Below are 19,252 nucleotides of genomic sequence, written 5' to 3'. Positions count from 1 at the left end.
AGTCTGTTTTAAGGAATTAAGAAATAATTTGTTTCTGTTCAGTTCATCTCCGGCTATTGTAAAAGAGAACTGCTAATTTGATTTTTCAAAGTGTTAATTGTGTTTTCATTAAAAAAATAAAATAAATAATAATAATATGCCGAGGTGGTCTAGTTTGGGTATCTATTGGAAGATAGGGTAGATTTAATTTATCCACCCTCCCTATAATTTAGCCACCCATAATTTTCACGAAATTAATGCATGTGTATGTAGAGTATTGTATGTATATATGTTATAGTTTCGATGCAAGAAACTGAGTTTTTAAAAAAAGTTTATTATAAATTTACAAAATACTATACACTCAATGCAAAAGTTCTATTAAATTAATTATTCTTCTTATGTAATAAGGTCTTGGTTGAGATTAAAAATTAGTGTCACAAGTGGGATCATCATCTCAATTAAATAAATTTTTCATCTCAACCAAAACCTTATATAAAAAGAATAATTAATTGAAAAAAACAATTTGGTCTTGTTTTATCACTAAACATATTTATCACTAAACATTAATATATTAATATGTTCTATTAAATTTAAAAAGTAGATATGACGTTGGAGAGGGGTCTTGATGCTCAGCTTGATAGTTTAGATCAGTATTTATTGACACCATATAATATATGTGTGTATATATTGTATTAAAAAATCGTAATTAAATAATGCAGAAAAAAATGTGAATTTGGCATTTATACTATCTTATTTACGTTCGTTCAAACTACAAACAAAAATCATTTCATTTCATTTTTATATATTATAAAATTATTTTGTATGCAATTTGATTTTTTGTAGGGAGAAGTAGGAAATCATTGACGTCAATGATTGTTACGTTGCGTGCAGCGCCTACTTGTTCGTGGCGAACTGCAAAGCAATGTGGCGCTGCAAGCAGTGATCCGTCGAACTGTGACCCACTCCTTCCCTGTTTACATCTTTTTCAACGTGTTTCGCTCTCGGTCGGGTGAGTAAAGACAATTTTCATCTCGTCTAATCCGCCCCATCCCGTCTGCATCCTCCGATCCTGCTTACTGCAGACGGATATCCGCATATTCTGCATTCCGTCCGCAGGTTGCCTGACACCAGGTCCCGCTGAAGTACCTTTTTAGCTAACTGGCCATAACCTATTTTTCAGGTGAGTGAAACTCCGCGAGGAACATGGCTATCAGACCGGTTTACAGGCCGAAAATCGTCAAGAAGAGGACGAAGAAGTTCACCAGGCATCAGAGCGACCGATATGTCAAGCTCAGGGTAAAATGTTTGATTTGATTTTGTTATAATTTCTTTAAATTCTCCATGTTAGCTCCACGTTCCACGGTTCCCTCTGCTGCCTTCTTGCAGATGATGTTTTGGTGATCTTTCATGTTAAAGTTTTTCCTAGAATTAAAACAATGTGCAATTCCTGCTTACGTGTTTACTGTCTTAGGTGCTTTTTTGTTTTTGTATGTCGAACCACAATTGATGGTCATATAGTAAGGCTAAGGCAACACCGGAGGTGACAAGGCGTCACTTGGTGAGTCACCCAAGAAAACGAACAGTGTAGAACATTCAAAAATGGCCACACTAGCATGTGGTTACATTGCGATTCACCAGGCAAGTCACCTAGAAAACGGGGAGCACACCTGAGAAAACGCTATGTGACGTGACCCCTTGTCTCATTTTGGTTGGGTGTGCACATCTGTCCATCAAGTGCACGCCACACACAGCGTATACCAAAAATCAGTATCACAATCGCAACTCCTCTTGTTCTTACTGCGTTTTTGAGCAAAATCACATTATAAATTGTAAGTTAAATGTGATAAGTTATTCCGGTGTTTTGATTAATTTTCTGTCTAAGCACCATAATTAAATAATTTTTATAAAAACTCATAAATTTTTGATCTCGTTTAATTTGGTTTTACATTAAAATAAGCCTATAGTAATTAATATAATGACAAAATTACATATACGTAGTTTGAAATAAACTACAAAAAATATGACTGTCTGGTTCTGGCGCTACTCGACGAAAATTAGGTAATTTTCTGAGCAAAACCATGTAATAAATTGTTAGTTAAAGTTTATGAACAAAACCATGTGATATATTTTAGTTAAATTTTATGAGCTATTCTATCAATGAACTATAAACATTCTGCCAAACCATTAAAATTAATTTTTTTTAAACAAAAACTAATGAATTTTTGATCTTGCTAGTTTGGTATGTATTGAAATCAGTGTGTTGTAATTAATGCAATGACAATAATACATATAATTTGGTATAAAAATATGAGTGTCCAGTTGTTTTGTCTTCAACTGTACTCGATGAAAATCTGGACAGTGGAGAACTTTGTTGCATCACATATAAACACAACAAAATGATTATATAAAAATATTCCTTTAGTAGTTAGGAGCAAAAAAATTGCTTATGTTAATATCTAATGGTGTTGGGTTGTACTAAAAAAACAAACATTTATTCAAATTCAACGAAAAACTAACTTTCCTGAATAATTGAAAAAAATTATATTTCCATATTACAAAGTCTATTTTAAATATAAATCTTCTCCATGATGTCAGCTATACCATGAGATTTTGGTACGGTCTTTCATTCAAGTTTTTTGATTGTCTGATCATTTGTGACCAAATATGGAGGCATTTGTCTGAGAGAAGTATACCACCTCCAAAAGAGGTAGTTTAACCCTTATAATACTTTAAATTTAAAGTTGTAGTTTTAGGCTAAATTAGAATTTATCTATTGTTCATTTGGCTAATCACAGCACTCTTAATGTTAAAAAGTTTGACTCTCATTTGAAAAAAACAAATTAATACTTGTTTTATTCTTCTCAGCAACAAGAACAGCTATTTAAAAAAAGTTTCTTAATCCAATATTGCTCAAATTAGTCATGCTTAAAAAAAATAATAATATAACTTGATCTATCCATAATTTGCTGGTTCGTGCTCATAAAGCGCTTAATAGGAGTTCTCCAGACAGAATGTAAAGGAACAAAGAAACACAATTTACTTGGTCTATAGAATTACAGTATTTCCCATTAACAAACAGTACAAAAAATAAGTAGTTTAAAAATGGAACTTCCACAAAATTGAAATTAACTTCAAATTTGCATTATTAAAATAAAATAAGCATAAACAATATATAAAACGTAACAACATCAGATTTGCTTAAAAGTTTCTCAGTTTTCATATTGTAAAAATGGAATAATTTTGTAACAAAATTTACAAAGTTTATTGTATGGTGCACTTTATAACGATAGTTCTATTCTCAGATTTGTGGTTTACGATCTGATTTCAAGCATTAAATTCTCAGGTCGAAGTAGTTCTCGATATGATTTGTAAGAGCCATTGCGACGTTCCAATGAAAATCTGGTTTTAATAATGCCTCTCAATTTTGAAAGTGTGAAAAACGTGAATTAGAAAATAATTTTAAATTAGTGATTAATTTGTATGTCAAGTATTTTTTAGGTACAAGTTAAAAATAGGAGACAAATTAAAATGTTATATTATTTATAGTTATTTATTCTTTCTATTATTCTGTTATAACTATTTTTAAACATGTACCTCAAAATATTTGAAGTACAGATGAATCACTTATTTCAAATTATTTTCTTACAGTATTTATTAGTATAATATTTTGTCATGTAATTCACATTTTTAACACGTTCAAAATCGAGTGGCGTCAAAAAACCAGCTTCTTATTAGAACGTCCTTGGCAGAAGCTACCGATCCTCGTTCCCTCTTACAATTCATGTCGAGAGACTTGTATGTAACTCCTTCAACATAATGATAAGCGTTGAATGCTTGAAATCCGGATTGTAGAAAACAACAAATCTGCGAGTAGAACCATCATTACAAAAATGGAACCTTTGTACTCACCCTTCCTTCATTTCCAAACATCTGATGGCCTAATAGGACCTTTGGGATCAGTTTTATATCTGAACAAAGAGCGCTGAATTAATGATTCTGAAATCATATCAAATTTGGAAAAAATCCTTTAAAAAGGTCAATAAAACAGTGGTAATCAAACGATTATCACTAACCACCCCAAGTAAGAAGGTAGCAGGGAGGGAGGGAGTGTGAGAGAGTAGAAAGAAATAATGATTGATAGAAACAGAATACTTAATTTAATATAATTATTGTGTATCAATTCTATTTTAAGAGTAATGTATGTTTCTTAGTGACCTGTTTAATAATTTTTTGAAGTTGTGAGAAGTGGTCAAGAATAAAGTACATTTAGAAAAAAAATCAATTTTTTTTTACGACGTTTCAACTTTTATTCAGGGTATCTTCAAAGCCTGAGGGGTAAATTACAAAACATGTCGATTGGAAAAACAATGCAGATGTAAATGTAAATTTTAGTAATCTTCTCAATGATGTCAGCTATACCATGCAATTATGGTACGGTCTTTTAATCAAGTTTTTTGATTGACTGATCATTTGTGACCAATATGGAGGCATTTGTCTGAGAGAAGAGCTCTAATATAATAGTTGTAACCTAAATACAAAACAAATGTTTGGAGGAAAATGTGTAGTCGGTTCATTTGTTACTAATGCCTTGATAGGTGTCAACCCTTGGCTTAGTGATTTGGTCATCAGAGAGTGAAAACTATAGTTTGTGTCATGACGATTATGCTAATGTCAATGCCAAAGAATGCAAATTTGTCTAGTATTAATGACCTATGGATGTTTTAAAATCTTCTCAATGATGTCAGCTATACCATGCAATTATGGTACGGTCTTTTAATCAAGTTTTTTGATTGTCTGATCATTTGTGACCAAATATGGAGGCATTTGTCTGAGAGAAGGGATCTAATATAATAGTTGTAACCTAAATACAAAACAAATGTTTGGAGGAGAATGTGTAGTCGGTTCATTTGTTACTTATGCCTCAAAAGGTGTCAACACTTGGCTTACTGAATTGGTCATCAGAGTGAAAATTATCGTTTGTGTCATGACGATTGTGCTAACGTCTGTGCCAACAAATACAAATTTGTTTAGTATTATTGACCTATGGATGTTTTAAAATCTTCTCAATGATGTCAGCTATACCATGCAATTATGGTACGGTCTTTTAATCAAGTTTTTTGATTGTCTGATCATTTGTGACCAAATATGGAGGCATTTGTCTGAGAGAAGATAGTGTCTTGAAAATAAATTAAAAATCACTACTTTGTTTAAGTTAATATATAAAAAAAGTAATATCTATTCCACTTCCAACTTTATTTTGTATAATACTTGTGCCTGTATTGTCTTTTCATTTTTTCCCTCTTCCTTTTTACCACCTAATATATTTTTTTTTCTATTTTAGAAGTGAATAAATTTAATCCTTCATGACAAATATAACAAATGGATATGTATTAATTGCTGAATTAAAATTATTTAGTAATGTAATTAATATTAACATATGGTAGTAAGGCCTTAAGGGAATACACTTCTCAATGATGTCAGCTATACCATGAAATTATGGTATGGTCATTCATTCAAGTTTTTTGATTGTCTGATCATTCGTGACCAAAAATGGAGGCATTTGTCTGAGAGAAGTTAACTGACCTGCAAATAGTTTAAAAAAATCATCACTGTTTGTATCAATAAAAATATATATTTGAATTTAATCCACAATTTTATTTTGGGTGTTGTAAGTAATAAAACTTTTTTGCAGAGAAACTGGCGTAAACCCAAGGGTATTGACAACAGGGTCAGGAGAAGGTTCAAGGGTCAGTACTTGATGCCCTCGATCGGTTACGGAAGTAACAAAAAGACCAAACACATGCTCCCAACAGGCTTCAGAAAAGTCCTTGTACACAATGTTAAGGTGAATTTTTTGTTTTATTTAAGTTGTTACGTTAAATAAAAGCTTTTTTAAAACAAAAAATAAATAATTACAGGAACTTGAGATGCTTATGATGCAAAACAGGAAGTTCTGCGCAGAAATTGCCCACGGAGTATCTTCTAAAAAGAGGAAAACCATTGTTGACAGGGCCCAGCAACTTTCGGTTAGAGTAACCAATCCTAGCGCACGCCTCAGGACAGAGGAGAACGAATAAGATTGTGTTAATAAAAAACCTTTATAAAATAAATTTTTTTAATTATAAATTATTCTAATATTTGCCTATCCAACATAAAGAAAGATGGTAGAAGAATCGATATGGAATTTTTTAAATTAAACAGTTGATATAACATTCTGAAGGAGTTCCGTTTCTGCAAATTCTAATTTTTGGTTCACCTTAGCTAAAGGTGCCTCCAGACATGCAGTATTCACCGAATGCCGATTGGTGCCAAATATTTACCAAGTCTCTAGATGCTTGTCTTGGCATTCACCGAGTAGCGTGCCTATTTATACACACGATGTTTGTACAACCACTCATTTTGTGAGGAAACTGTGAATATTTACCAAGTGCCGTGTGAATCCTCAACTTACTACCAATCGTGATGGGCATCAGTGTAGTTGTGGTTACTATTTTGTGGCTTGAAATTCAGTCACAAACAGTTGCCCAATCTTACTTTTGATCTTTTTCCACGCATTGTAAAACTTTCCGATTTTTTGGTATCAGAAGAGAAGCATTACAAATTACTAGTAGAGGTTGATCAAGGAACTCCAAGATGGTTAAGTTGGGTCAATCCATTCTTAACCAGGAGAAACTATGCTTTGTTGTTCTTTCATTAATAAATCTATACTAGTTAGGAATAGTTTATTACTGAAAAATAAATAGAAGTATATACTTTCGATCCATTTCCATGCCTCAAAAACCTTGTTCCAATTTTTGTAATTCGGGAGAGAAGCGTTCTAAGTTTTTGGTTCAAATCAAGGAACTCCAAGACTAAAGTTGGGCCAACAGAATTAATGCTATGTTCTTTCATTAATACATCTACGCTAGTTAGTAATCCTTTATTATTAAAAAATAAATATCAGTAAATAATAAGTGTTGATACATGAGTTATTCCTGAATGTGTGGATGTATTTGGTACTTCATATACATTTGAGCACTTTGAAGGGGACAAGAAAACAATTTGGCAAACACCGAATATTGTTGCTCAGTGAATAAGGCCTTTCAGACGAAGCTATTTGGTTGATTCAACTAAGTTTAACAAGTAGTTTACTGCCATGTGAAGAAGACTTACTTTGCTGGTTTCACACCACACAACTTGTGGAATTGACCTCTCTTCCCAATGGGAGTTCAATAAATGTTAGAACCTGAGGAAGCAGTACTTTTTGTGCTTTCTGTTCTGCGATAAAGGAAGAAACCCAGTAAAGAAAAGTGGGGGGGGGGCTTTCTCTCAATACTGTTGTGCTACTCCCCTCTAAGCTTCACTCTTTTTAATTTTGTTACTATACTCCTCACACCTCATATCGCTTATCGTGGGACTAATACGAATTTCTTTAATGTACTGCTCCTCATTGAAACTTGCAATTGCAACACTTTCCATGGTGAACTCAGTTGACTCAACTAGGTGACTGGTGTTAAGCACGAATACCGAGCAGTGTATTTTGTGCTGAGTCAACCAGCAGGGATGAGAACGTGAGCGGCAACCTGGGTGGACGAGTTGACTGCGTGTGAAGGGGTTGAGGCATTTCCCAAACATTTTGCTACCAGCACTCCTTGACACCTGTCCGTTCAATTAGTTCAATAAACTAGCCGCCCCGTCTGAAAGAGGCCTAACCGAGTACCTATCCCCGCTAATCAGTATTCGGCGAACCTTTGCTCGGCATTTGGCAAATCCTGCATGTTTGTAGCCACCTTTATATTTAAAAGGTAACATCTTGTCAATGTGTTAAATAACAGTTAAGCTAGTTGTCAGAATTTAACAACCAAGTTAAATGGGTATTGAACAAAGGTTTTTTTTATAAATAATAAAAAAATCACATCTGTTTATTGCTTTAAAAGTAGCGTATAAATTAAAGTTTAGTTAAAGCGACCAAGGCTTCTGCGAGCCTCTCGAGTTCTTCTTTATTCTTTGTTAACTTTTCGACATTGGAGAGTCTTACGTCTTCAGGAACTTTAGATTCATAATCTTTACTCGCCATGAGCTGCTCCAGCTTTGCAACACTCTGTACAAGAATAGACTTTTTCTTTTCCAATTTTGCAATCTCTTTTTCCGGATCAATGAGCCCCTGATGAAAGAAAAACCAAATATGAAAGTAATTATATACCAACATAGGCATGATTAAAAAAAAATACCTTTAGCACTAAGTAAACATCACAATTATTAGATATAGTAAGAATAATACAGCCATCTGAAGGTTTTGTACTTTCAAGAGAGTCACACGAAGACATTAATTTAATAAAAGAATTGAACTTAACAAAAGTTCCTTTCACACGTTCATCATTTGTTTTATAAAATGCTGTAAATAAGTTGATTAAAATTACAAATGATTTAATTAGATAAATTAGCAGTTGATGTTTAATAATAAATTACCTTGAGTTTTAGTACTTCTAGGGATATTATAGTCTGTCCTTGCAGAACGAATGGCGTGTATAACTTTTTGAGCAAACTCCACTTCTTCTTCAATTTGTTCATCACTCCAACAATAAACGTTCTACAGGAGTAATAAATTGTCAGTTTTTTTAATTACTTATTTAACAGTAAAATACATACTGGATTAGGGTAATCTGCAACTGAAATGCTTGGAAAACGCCTTCGCTTTCCATGAGGCAATCTTTGATAGAGTTCTTCGGTGAGAAACGGCATGAAAGGCGAGAGAAGCCTCAGACCCGTGTCTAACGTATAATACAAAATGTTCTGAGCGACTAATAATTTCTTGCTGTCACCAGAAGCAAATCTTGGCTTTAACGTTTCCTAAAATCATCAATTATTTAAACTACCATTCTTATTTCATAAATAATTTGGTCGCTTACTAAATAAACGTCGCACAAATCATAAAGCCAGAGATTGTAACAAGCAGTAGTTGCAGCTGGGAAATCAAAACGTTCCAGCGCTTCATTACAAGCCTTCACTGCATTAGATAATCTGCTTAACATCCAAAAATCCATTACTTCTTCCAACCCTGAAAGCTGGAATTAAACATCTGTAATTATCTTTAATTGTATTTATTTGATTTATATATTACGTTTAGTTTAGTTGGTGGTAAAGATTGCTTCATATGGTTAAACCATCGAGAAAGATAAGGGAATTTTTTAGGACAAACTGTCGTCTCTGACATTGCTTGATAAGCTCGGCAATCAATCGCAGACATTTGAAAACCTCTGAGATAGCTTTTGTCCTCTAAATGTTTATTGAGAGACTCTTCTAAATTGGAGTTTTTGAAAGAACCCAATTCTTCGACAATATTAAATAGGTTCAATAAATCATTATTAACCTCTCCCGTTGTTTTAAATTCATCTGTGAAATACATAAGAGCAAATTTCACAGCATTCCATATTTTATTGCAGAAGAAACGATAGCCCTGAATTCGCAAAATGTCTAAATTCATGGTCCTGCCTGTAAAAAATAAATATATATACAAATCAAATATTAAATTGTTAAAAATTTATCGATAGTACCTTGATTCATAAAAGCAAGAAGGGCAAATCTTAAAGCATCGGTGCCGCACTCGGGGATGCCGTTTGGAAAATCGAGTTTTTGACCGGCTTTAGCCTTTTCAATTTCTTTAGGGTCGAGATTACTCGCAACTAATTGGGCGTGCAAGCCTTCCAGTGATATCCCTTCTATAACGTCCATCGGGTCAATGACGTTTCCAAGAGATTTACTCATTTTTCTTCCGTGAGCATCCCTCACGATCGGGTGTAAAAATACCTTCCTAAAATTATAAATTGAGTTGTATTTTCTAATATATTAAATAATAATAATAATTTATAGTTAGTTTAGCCTGGAGAAAAAAGGCAAGAGTCATAAACATTTTGTAAGATTAGAAAAGTAACTCGTGCTTCAATCATACTCACGTAAAAACTTTTTCTTAAATTATTCGTCCTTTATGCATAGCAAATCAAAAATTTTATTTTTCTGAAATTCATAACTACTCTAAACTCCTATGTGAAGCTGTTTTTTTATATATCTTGTTTATTTTATTTTAAATATTATTTTTTTAATTACAAATAATTAAATATTAAGTGATAATTTGCAGTATTTATAAACAATAATAATATTTACGTACTTAAATGGAAGTTTACCAAGTAGTCTCTGGCCGAAGAAGACCATCCTTGCTACCCAAAAGAAAATAATATCGTGACCGGTTTCAAGTAATGTTCCAGGGTAGAATGCTTGAAGTTCATCACTCTATGCATTTAAGAACAAATATGAAAAAAAAAAATTAAATTTGTAATAAACACTCAAAAACATACCTTTTCAGGCCAACCAAATAATGAAAATGGAAAAAGTCCAGAGGAGAACCATGTGTCCAAAACGTCGTCATCTTGTTTTAATGTAATTAAAGACTGATCAACTCCAAATTTTTTAGCTGCCTTTTCTTTCGCCTCTTTCTCATTACGACCACTCACCCAATAATTATTGTCAGTCTCCTTGCAATGTAAAACAAATGTAAATTTAAAAAAAAAAAGGTAAAATAAAGAAATAATAAAGGACAAAATTGAATACTGACTGAGCCAGGTTGAACTTGTGGATCGTTGACTTTTACAAAATAAGCTGGAATTCTGTGACCCCACCAAAGTTGTCTTGAGATACACCAATCTCGAGAATTGCTCATCCAATAATGCCAAGTTTTAACATGATGATCTGGAATTATTTGTAGTTCTCCACTGTTTACAGCTTCCAAGGCATTTTCCGCCATTCCTTCGCATTTCACATACCTAAATTTGGAACAAGTATAGCATTTAAAAAATATATATTTTTTTAAATAAATAACTACCATTGTGGCTTTATAAGAGGTTCAACAACGTCTTTTGAACGATTGCAAATTGGCACAACCATAGGGTTGTCCTTTGTTTCCCTGTACAGCCCTTCAGATTTCAAAGCTTCAAGAACAGCTGTCCTGGCATCGAATCTTCTCATGCCCGTAAATTTTCCACAGTCACCGGTGATTTTTCCATCTTCATCAATGATCGTTAGAAACGGAAGATTATGTCTTTTTCCAACATCGTAATCATTATGATCATGAGCTGGGGTTATTTTAACAGCACCTGAATACAATAAACCGAACTGAGTAAAATTGAACTGAAAAGGTTAGCAAGGGCAACTGACCAGTTCCAAAATTGACATCCACAAATTCATCAACAACTATTGGAATTTCTCTTTTGCAAAATGGATGAGTAAGTTTTTTCCCATGTAGATGCTTATACCTACAAATTATTTGACATCAACACAAAAAGCAAGAAAAGATTTTTTTAATTAACAAAAGTACATATTTTACATGTTGAACCGGCATTGGGTAACTTACTGGGTCCATGTCCCTCCCCTGACGTTCTAACAAGCCAGGTTTGTTTTATGTCTGTTCATATTTTTTAAGGCTTACTCTTAAAAGATAGGGAAGGACTATTTCTGGCTCATTTTGGCCAGCACCTCCAACTAAGACATATTTTTATTACAAACCACAACCACATGTCACTGGTTGTCTAAAGAAAGGAAGAGGACAAATTAATGACTTCTACCAGCCCAGCAGAGGCTCTGAAGAAAATGGACAGGGTAAATTTTAGCTTAGGTATGAAAAAGGTGCATATTCACCAATTTGAAATCCAAAAATAATATATGCAAGAAATGGACAAGCCCGACTGCTCCTATATCTCCTCTATACTGGCCACTGTCCTCTCAACTAACAGCTTAAGAATATGGGCAGAGCTGAGGGTCAAGAGGAACCAGAGACATCGGCACATATCCCTTGATGCAGCGCGTTTACGGTACGGCCACTTCGGTAGGACATTTTTCATATCAAAGGAGGTCCACAAAGAGGCACCAAGGAAAGTGCTCAGTTTTATAAGAAATAGTGCACTTTCCAAGGTATGGTTATAAGCTACAGGGGTTCCACGATAGACCTGTTAGGTCGCAGTAGAGGAAAGAACTGTTTTCTGCATCAACCCCCCAAACCCGTAAAAAAATAAAATAAAGACATTACAGTTTTGCGCCATCTGAACTTCAGGAAGAAATTGGCTCAAAATCGAAACATGTCTGAGTATTATCAAAAACCTACAAATGAGATGGAGATTGATCCAGTGCTGGTCACATGTTTTCACTTTCTCACAATAAACCATCAATTTTAAACATTTTTAGTTGATTTTACAGAGGAAATAATTTAAATTATACCTATCGTCACTTGGATGGACAGCTACTGCTGTGTCTCCTAGCATTGTCTCTATACGAGTAGTTGAAACCACAATTTCTTCATTGCTTCCAACAACTTTGTAAGCAAAGCTTACGAGAACTCCAAATTCTACTTTTTTCTCGTATCCTGGGATCGATAGTAAAGTTTTACCAGTTAATTCAACCTTGTCGACCTAAAGAGATTTTTTTTTTAATTTATAAAATGATTATAAAAAAGAAAATTTACTCACCTCGATGTCTGAAATGGCGCTTTTCAAAGTGCAAGACCAATTAACCAGCCTATTACTTCTGTATATATCTCCATCTTCGTGAAGTTGGACGAATGCTTCGACAACCGCACGGGTAAGTTTTGGATCCATGGTAAAACAGGCTCGATCCCAATCAAATGACGAACCAAGACGACGTAGTTGATCATAAATGCGATCACCTTTTCTAAACAAAATTACCAACTGAATAAAAAAATTCTCATTGTAGGTAACAATTTATTATAAATAAAAAACCAACTCATTTTTCCATTCCCAGATCTTCTTAATGAAATTCTCCCTTCCTACGTCATGCCTTGTCTTTTTTTCATCTCGCCATAGCTTTTTTTCGACGACGACCTGAGTCGCAATACCAGCGTGATCGCATCCAGGATTCCAGAGGGTCGTAAGCCCCCTCATTCTATGCCTGAAGCGAAATTACCTTATAACACGGAAATAAAGATGTAAGTACCCGAGCAAGTTACCATCTAGCAAGAGCATCCTGAATCGCGTTGGTCAGAGCATGACCCAAATGAAGAGATCCAGTGACATTAGGCGGAGGAATGATCAGTACAAACTTTCCATTCGGATTTTCGTCCAAGATACTCTTCCTCTGAGAAACATATGGGAAGGTTGTTTATATTGAAGTGAAATTATACAATTTTGATAATTACACCATATTCTGGTTTAAAGAAGCCTTCTTTTTCCCACCAAGAGTACCATCCAGCTTCAACGTAGGCAGGATTGTACGAATCTGGCATCGCATTTGACACATCTTTCTTCTCACCTGGTTTAGTTGTACATTTATACTCGACAGTAGGTTTGGCCTCCTTCTTAGGCTCTTTTTTATCTTTTTTCTAAAACAAATACAATCGAAATTTTGTATTAAAAAAACAGATATTAGAGAATGGAGAATGGGTTAAGGGTGTACCTCCGTCTTATCCTTCTGGTCTGTCTGTTTCTCCTTTTTTTGTTTGAACTTTTCTAGCTTGGCAAGTTTCTTCGCCTCCTTTTCTAATTGCTTGGCAGTCTTTACAGGAGGGTTGTCGTTGTTATCCATGTTAGATTTTTTTTTGTGCTAAAACGAGGGGAAATGTATTGGCACTATAACTAGGTTGGGAAAACGGCAATATCAACACGTTGTCACGTTGGTGAAAGGGAAGGTGGCTCGATTTGTGGTTACCACTTTCACCAAATCTAAATACCATCCTGTTGGATAACCATGAACGCATAACTGTCCAAAAATTAACGAACCAAAATTATAACACATCTTTTAAGTTAATGCTATAAGTTAAATTACATTATTTTTTAAAATCTTTCTAAATAAATTATTCCTCCTTCAAACGATATAATTAATATGAGGAGATTAAACATTTCCATGTAAAAGTAATTAAGAAACTGTTAAGAAGAAAGAATAAATATGACTGTAATATCAATTCTTTAACATTGTCATATTTTTTAATTATTTTTTTTTTTTAAATTGAAACTATAAATAAATATCAAATCGAAAGAAAATACTTTTATCATTGATTACTTGTTGCAGTGCAGGTTGTTGATTTAGTTTTTAAATGTAAAATTATATTAAATTTTACATTACAATTTTTTAAAAATTGTTTTCTTAGTTTGCATTTCTTAAAAGTACACTACACTTTTTGTTTAATTACAAATATTTACTTTTAAGGCTAATCTAATGCGATTTCCTCTTGCGTCTGTGAGGGTGATGAGCCCATAATTTGGTCCTTTCTGATCATAATGATTATCTTTGCTGGGTTAGTCTGTTAGCCCTGTTTCAACATTTTTCATTGTAACAGACCAACAGGATAGGCAAATCAAACGATCAATTTACATGTTTTTAACTTTAGACCACACAGAGAAATTAATCAAAAACAATGCATTATTATATAAAAAATAAAGTCAAAAAATAATATTTTCAAACGAGATGGCAAAACGCATCTAACAAACCCAGATGATCGGCAGACCCAGATGATCGTAAAAATCAAATTACGTTTTCATCACCCTGCAGACCGACGGGCATCTCACAATCCATCGAATTAGTTTAAATTGTTGTTGACCAGGTTTTATATAAACAAATATCGAAATGAAACGTAATTATATATTATTTTATTTAAATACAACTCAACTCATTCTACAATCAAGACACATTCATAAATTAATGGTGCCCATGGGAATTGTCACTGTTGGAAAATTGTTTAAAAGCAGTTTCAACAGCAATAGTAAGAAGTAAAGCTCCAACCCCCAGCCTGAATCCTGTAAAGAGCCTTGTCCTTAAATTTGCACCACGCGTGCCGAATTCTTCTTTATTGAACCGCCAGGCTTCATTCCTGGAAAAATCAATTACAAGAACGTTAATAATAAAAAGATGTTTTGGAACAGAACACAATTTATAATTTATACCAAAATCATGTTTCTTTATAAGAACTAGCAGAGACCTATGGATTAGGTTGCATTCACAACAATAAATAAACATACAAAATTCTCAAATATCAATATTAGGAATTTGTACACAGTTCCATTCCCAAAATAAGATTTCAGCATAAAACAAAATTAAAAACAACGTATATTAATAACCATATTTGCCTGCGGAATGAGTTAACCAACAATTGTGACTGAAAGAATGGATTGGCAATATCTGATGAGTCACTGTAAAGACGCGCTAGGTGAGGGAATACAAGTGGAAAATCCGTAAATAGTTCTATGAAAAGGCACATGAAAAAGATTAGTTTCTTAAGACCACTTCTTATCACCGATCATTTTGGTCTGCCTACCCCTTGCTGTTGGCCTGTCACATTGAAAAACCGTTAAGAACTCTCTGGCAAAAAGTGAGCAAACCTGCAACTCTTTTCAGCCCAACAGCTTTAAGTTTATCACAGTAAGACAAGTCTCCCACCTGAAGACAGCCAGATTTGAACCAAACAACACTGGCATATTCCAAATGACTTCTAACAAGGGACTGATAAAGGAGTTTGCAAAGGGATTGGTGAAGTCCACAGTCATTCACTTAATAAAACCCTTATGGCTTAAAATCACAGTTAGAGTAAAAAATATCATCAAGATCAAAAATTTTGGCAACTTCCTTAATATCCCTATTGAAAGTATATTATTGGAGTTGATATTATTGGAATTTGTAGCATGATGCTTGGAGAAGCAGATACATTTACATTTTTCGCTATTAATATCTAACTGTTTTAATTGGCACATTATTTTTTTAATTTATCATTTTAATTTCATATTTATCATTTTAATTAATAGTAAATTCTTTGTTTCACAAGTTTCCAAACTTTGGAAATATTTCCTCAAATAACATCTTCAAACAGATCTTTAGATTTTGGTCGGTTAAAACGTGATTTAGCCTGTCCAGAAGAACAATTTTAAAGGAATCAATGTATAACAAACAAATCAAAAATAAAAATTGTTTTGTTAGCTGAATTGAACTTTATCCAAACAGAATTGAATTGTTTCTGATCTACTTGAACTTTTGCAAATCAAACTGAACTTTTCCAAATAAGGGACTGGTTTTTTTTTTTTTTTATCTTTTAACTTTTTTAAAGAAAAAACATTTCTTATCAAATCAAATTAAGCATTTGTCAAATCCAATTGAACTTTTTTAACGGTTATTTGGAGATCGTGAAATGCCGTCTGGTGTGATGTAGGTTTAGGTTTTAGAAAAACATTTTCTTTATCGTGCCAATCTTTTGATCCTTATTGAGATCTCCTTCAAGGCCTGGGATTTATAAACATTGTTTAAATTATGCAAATACATGTAAGATGTGAAAAAATGAATTTATACAATGCTAGAAATTTTAGACTTAATCAAAGTGTTTGTTTTACTGTGCATATCATAAAAACGTTTTGTACATTACAAGAAAAGGTGGAAATAATTCTGCTGTTGGAAAAGTGTATCAAAATTTACACCAAGCTGAAGTGCGTTTTGATGAGCTACATCCAGAGCGTTTAGTTAATTGATATTATATAAAAATTGTTGCAATGTTTTTCTCTCAGTACCATGAACAATACATTTACTAACAATTAAAATGATAAATACATAAATTAAGATTGTTTAAAGAAATTGAAGATTTTTTAAACTTTTTTTTTTTGCAAATAGCTTGAGAATGGTTGTTCCAAATTAAAAATAGTTGAATTCAGAGTATAAAAAAGTGTATAATTTGAAATAGTTAAGCCCCTATTTGTGTCCCACTATTCTGGATAGATTGAAACTTTCTGCTGAATCAGCACTCAGTCACTTATTGGGTCCTTCACTCACAGGCTTGTTGAACTACCCAAACTCATTCCAGCAGTGCGCCACTCGCAGACCAACACCCAGTGTCAACTCCGAAACTTTTTGGCTCATAAGAAACTGGAAAAAAAAGAAGTTTATGTTGTCATGTCAGGGTTTTTCACAAAAAAGCTTCAATAAAAAAAAATTATATAGGGGAGAGGGCAGAAGTTAAACTCACCCTGAAACTAAGTCATATGGCTGCAAACACATAGTTTAACCCTGTTTCCAACAGTAACGTGTATATTTATTTATTTTACATGCAGGCAGAGCCCAATTAACACTTATAAGAAAAAGTAAAACAATAGTAAAAATATATATAGATTTAAATTAAATTATACATAAGTTTTCATAATAATATTAACATTTTTAGACTAAGAATATTGAAAAAACTAATCGAATTACAATTACAAATATGAGAACAGGTTAAACTTATCATTATTGCAAACTAAATTAAATATAATATAGTAGGTAATAGAAATATGTAAAATTTAGAAGAAAAAATATATATACACCTATAAAAAATATAACGTTGAATAATATTGATTAAGAGGGGGAAAAAAGAATTGCTGGTGATTAATTTTGGAAAGATTTCTCAGGAAATTGTCTTTTGATATCGGAGATAGAGCAGTTGAAAAAATCTATTTGTGAATTATTGGCATCTTTCAATATTCTGTTAATTCCAGTGAACTTGAGAAATTCGACTTTTAGGAAAGGAATGTGGAAGGTTTGGCAGGATCTACTGGTATAATTTGGGACATTAAAGGAAATAGAATGAAGGAGGTCTGGACAGTCAATGGTACTATGGAAGATTTTCTGGAGGAAAATAAGATTTATATAAAATAAGATATTTGTTCTCTGCAGGATGAAATTGACCTAATTTGAAAATATTGCCTAAGATGAGAGGAAGATGAAATAGAGGGAAATAGAGTAGATAGGTTGATGTGGGCTTTATAGCCTATTATCCTTGGGAATTTATTCTAAACCTTTTCTATTTGATTAATATTAACCAGAATAGGGAGACCAAATCAAACTGCACTTTAACTTACTTCTAACAAGGGAATTAAAAAGAGTTTTAAGTGAATTTATATTTTTAAAATTTGTTGTGTTTCTTGAAATAAAGCCTAATATTTTTACGATTTAAGGCGTATGTCTTCTATGTGAGTGTTAGAGAGGAATTAAGTTACGCCCAGGTCAGAGATTTAATAGACAACTTTCACTTTCACCTTGAAAACAGTAATTTACAGAGGGAGGAGACTTGGAACGATGAAACAGAAGAATGAAACATTTATTCAGATTGAGAACTAGGTCATTCCCGGAACACCAGTCAGTGAAAGAATCTAAAAAACTGGCACTCTCAACACAACACGCAAGAATGGCACAATTACACAGAAGACAAACACTTTGAGCCCTGAAGATGATCTCAAGTTTGGCACGATAAAGAAAATGTTTTTCTGAAACCTACATCACACCAGACCACATCTCACGATTTCTGAATAATTAATCTAAAAAAGCTTGAAGGCAGGTAGAGTCAACATCCGACGAAATAAATTTTTAAGTCGTCTGCAAACAGAAGGAATTGCACATCATGAAAACTGGACGCAATGTCATTAATAAATAAAAGGAAGAGAAGAGGGCCAAGGTGAGATCTTTGGGGAACACCAGAAGAAACAGAGAAGGAATGTGAAAAGGAACTAATTTTGACAGTGTTTTCTACTAAAAAGATAGCTGACAACCAGTTAAGTAGAGGCCCACAGATTCCAAACATTTTTAATTTTTGAATTATAAGTTTTAAATTAACACTATCGAAAATCCGTATAAATTACATCGATGTGGGAAGATTTATCAAATGCTGAAAGTATATAATTTTCAAAAACTGCTAAGTTCAAGTTGACAGTAAAGATGGAACAGGGAATCGACCGTGAAGCTTGAATATACAAAAGCCATTGAACCTTTTCAACAATCAGTTCAATTTGCAAATCCCCAAATTTTGCAAAGTGTTTTCAGTTGAAAATGTAAACTACACAAATGACAGATTTTAGATAAGAGTACCAAGGTCAGGGTGATGGTATTCCGAATATAGTTTATACCTAATTTTGCCTTTCCTTTTTGATGAGATTTCCAGCGTTTTGTGAAGCTTAAAAATATAAATCAATAAATTTTGAAAATCGAAAATGGGAGAATCACCTCAACCATGGGTCTTTCAACCCCTTTGCAGCCAGGCGATCCCTATGTTGTACTAGCTCCGGGTGATCTTCCACTTTGTAAATCCTGTAATCCGGGATTTTCATCCTTTCTCCCAAATCGTGATGATCACCGCCCATTCTCGCTGTTTTTTATTTATTTATTTTTTCTTAAAACTAAACTTTCACTAGCAAAGTTGGGAACAGATCTGATTGAAAAATTCGTCTAAGGTTATGAGGTTATATCATTCGATAGTTTGACAGGAGGTTATTTTCATCAAGTGTTTTTTCTT

General features: G+C 33.2%; 3 protein-coding genes and 1 long non-coding RNA gene across 5 annotated transcripts; 1 reads left to right on the top strand and 3 right to left on the bottom strand.

Moving 5' to 3' along the window:
* Nucleotides 1–884: 884 nt before the first annotated feature.
* On the top strand, nt 885–6,105 carry LOC106673801 (60S ribosomal protein L32). 2 transcript variants are annotated; one of them, XM_014406082.2, is made up of 4 exons: nt 885–988; nt 1,160–1,275; nt 5,672–5,824; nt 5,898–6,105. In XM_014406082.2, the coding sequence occupies exons 2-4, from the start codon at nt 1,183–1,185 to the stop codon at nt 6,054–6,056; spliced, it is 405 nt and encodes a 134-aa protein (XP_014261568.1). In that variant the 5' UTR covers nt 885–988; nt 1,160–1,182; the 3' UTR covers nt 6,057–6,105. The 2 variants fall into 2 exon arrangements, with proteins under 2 accessions (XP_014261568.1, XP_014261569.1); XM_014406083.2 differs by lacking the exon at nt 885–988 and adding an exon at nt 992–1,095.
* A 1,754-nt stretch (nt 6,106–7,859) lies between these two features.
* LOC106673907 (valine--tRNA ligase) lies at nt 7,860–13,671 on the bottom strand. Its single transcript, XM_014406292.2, has 18 exons — nt 13,414–13,671; nt 13,157–13,339; nt 12,968–13,095; nt 12,745–12,909; nt 12,471–12,672; nt 12,223–12,413; nt 11,167–11,264; nt 10,835–11,105; nt 10,568–10,775; nt 10,311–10,487; nt 10,124–10,245; nt 9,513–9,769; nt 9,080–9,450; nt 8,868–9,023; nt 8,608–8,808; nt 8,428–8,548; nt 8,190–8,353; nt 7,860–8,122 (listed from the first exon to the last, which is right to left on the bottom strand). Exons 1-18 carry the CDS (start codon nt 13,540–13,542, stop codon nt 7,907–7,909), a joined length of 3,360 nt encoding a protein of 1,119 aa, XP_014261778.1. The 5' UTR covers nt 13,543–13,671; the 3' UTR covers nt 7,860–7,906.
* Nucleotides 13,672–14,578: 907 nt separating this feature from the next.
* On the bottom strand, nt 14,579–19,218 carry LOC106673918 (NADH dehydrogenase [ubiquinone] 1 beta subcomplex subunit 3). Its single transcript, XM_014406306.2, has 2 exons — nt 18,964–19,218; nt 14,579–14,824 (listed from the first exon to the last, which is right to left on the bottom strand). The coding sequence occupies exons 1-2, from the start codon at nt 19,098–19,100 to the stop codon at nt 14,653–14,655; spliced, it is 309 nt and encodes a 102-aa protein (XP_014261792.1). The 5' UTR covers nt 19,101–19,218; the 3' UTR covers nt 14,579–14,652.
* Nucleotides 16,642–17,101, bottom strand: LOC112126317. The gene is made up of 2 exons (XR_002909891.1): nt 16,958–17,101; nt 16,642–16,857 (listed from the first exon to the last, which is right to left on the bottom strand). It is a non-coding gene; the product is annotated as an uncharacterized LOC112126317 (long non-coding RNA).
* Nucleotides 19,219–19,252: the final 34 nt, after the last annotated feature.

The sequence above is a fragment of the Cimex lectularius genome, unplaced genomic scaffold (genome assembly GCF_000648675.2).
Source record: "Cimex lectularius strain Harlan isolate CLEC.00 unplaced genomic scaffold, Clec_2.1 scaffold15, whole genome shotgun sequence".
Taxonomy (NCBI): Eukaryota; Metazoa; Arthropoda; class Insecta; order Hemiptera; family Cimicidae; genus Cimex; species Cimex lectularius.
Note: the sequence above shows the minus strand (reverse complement) of the source record. Positions and strands in the feature narration are given on the sequence as shown.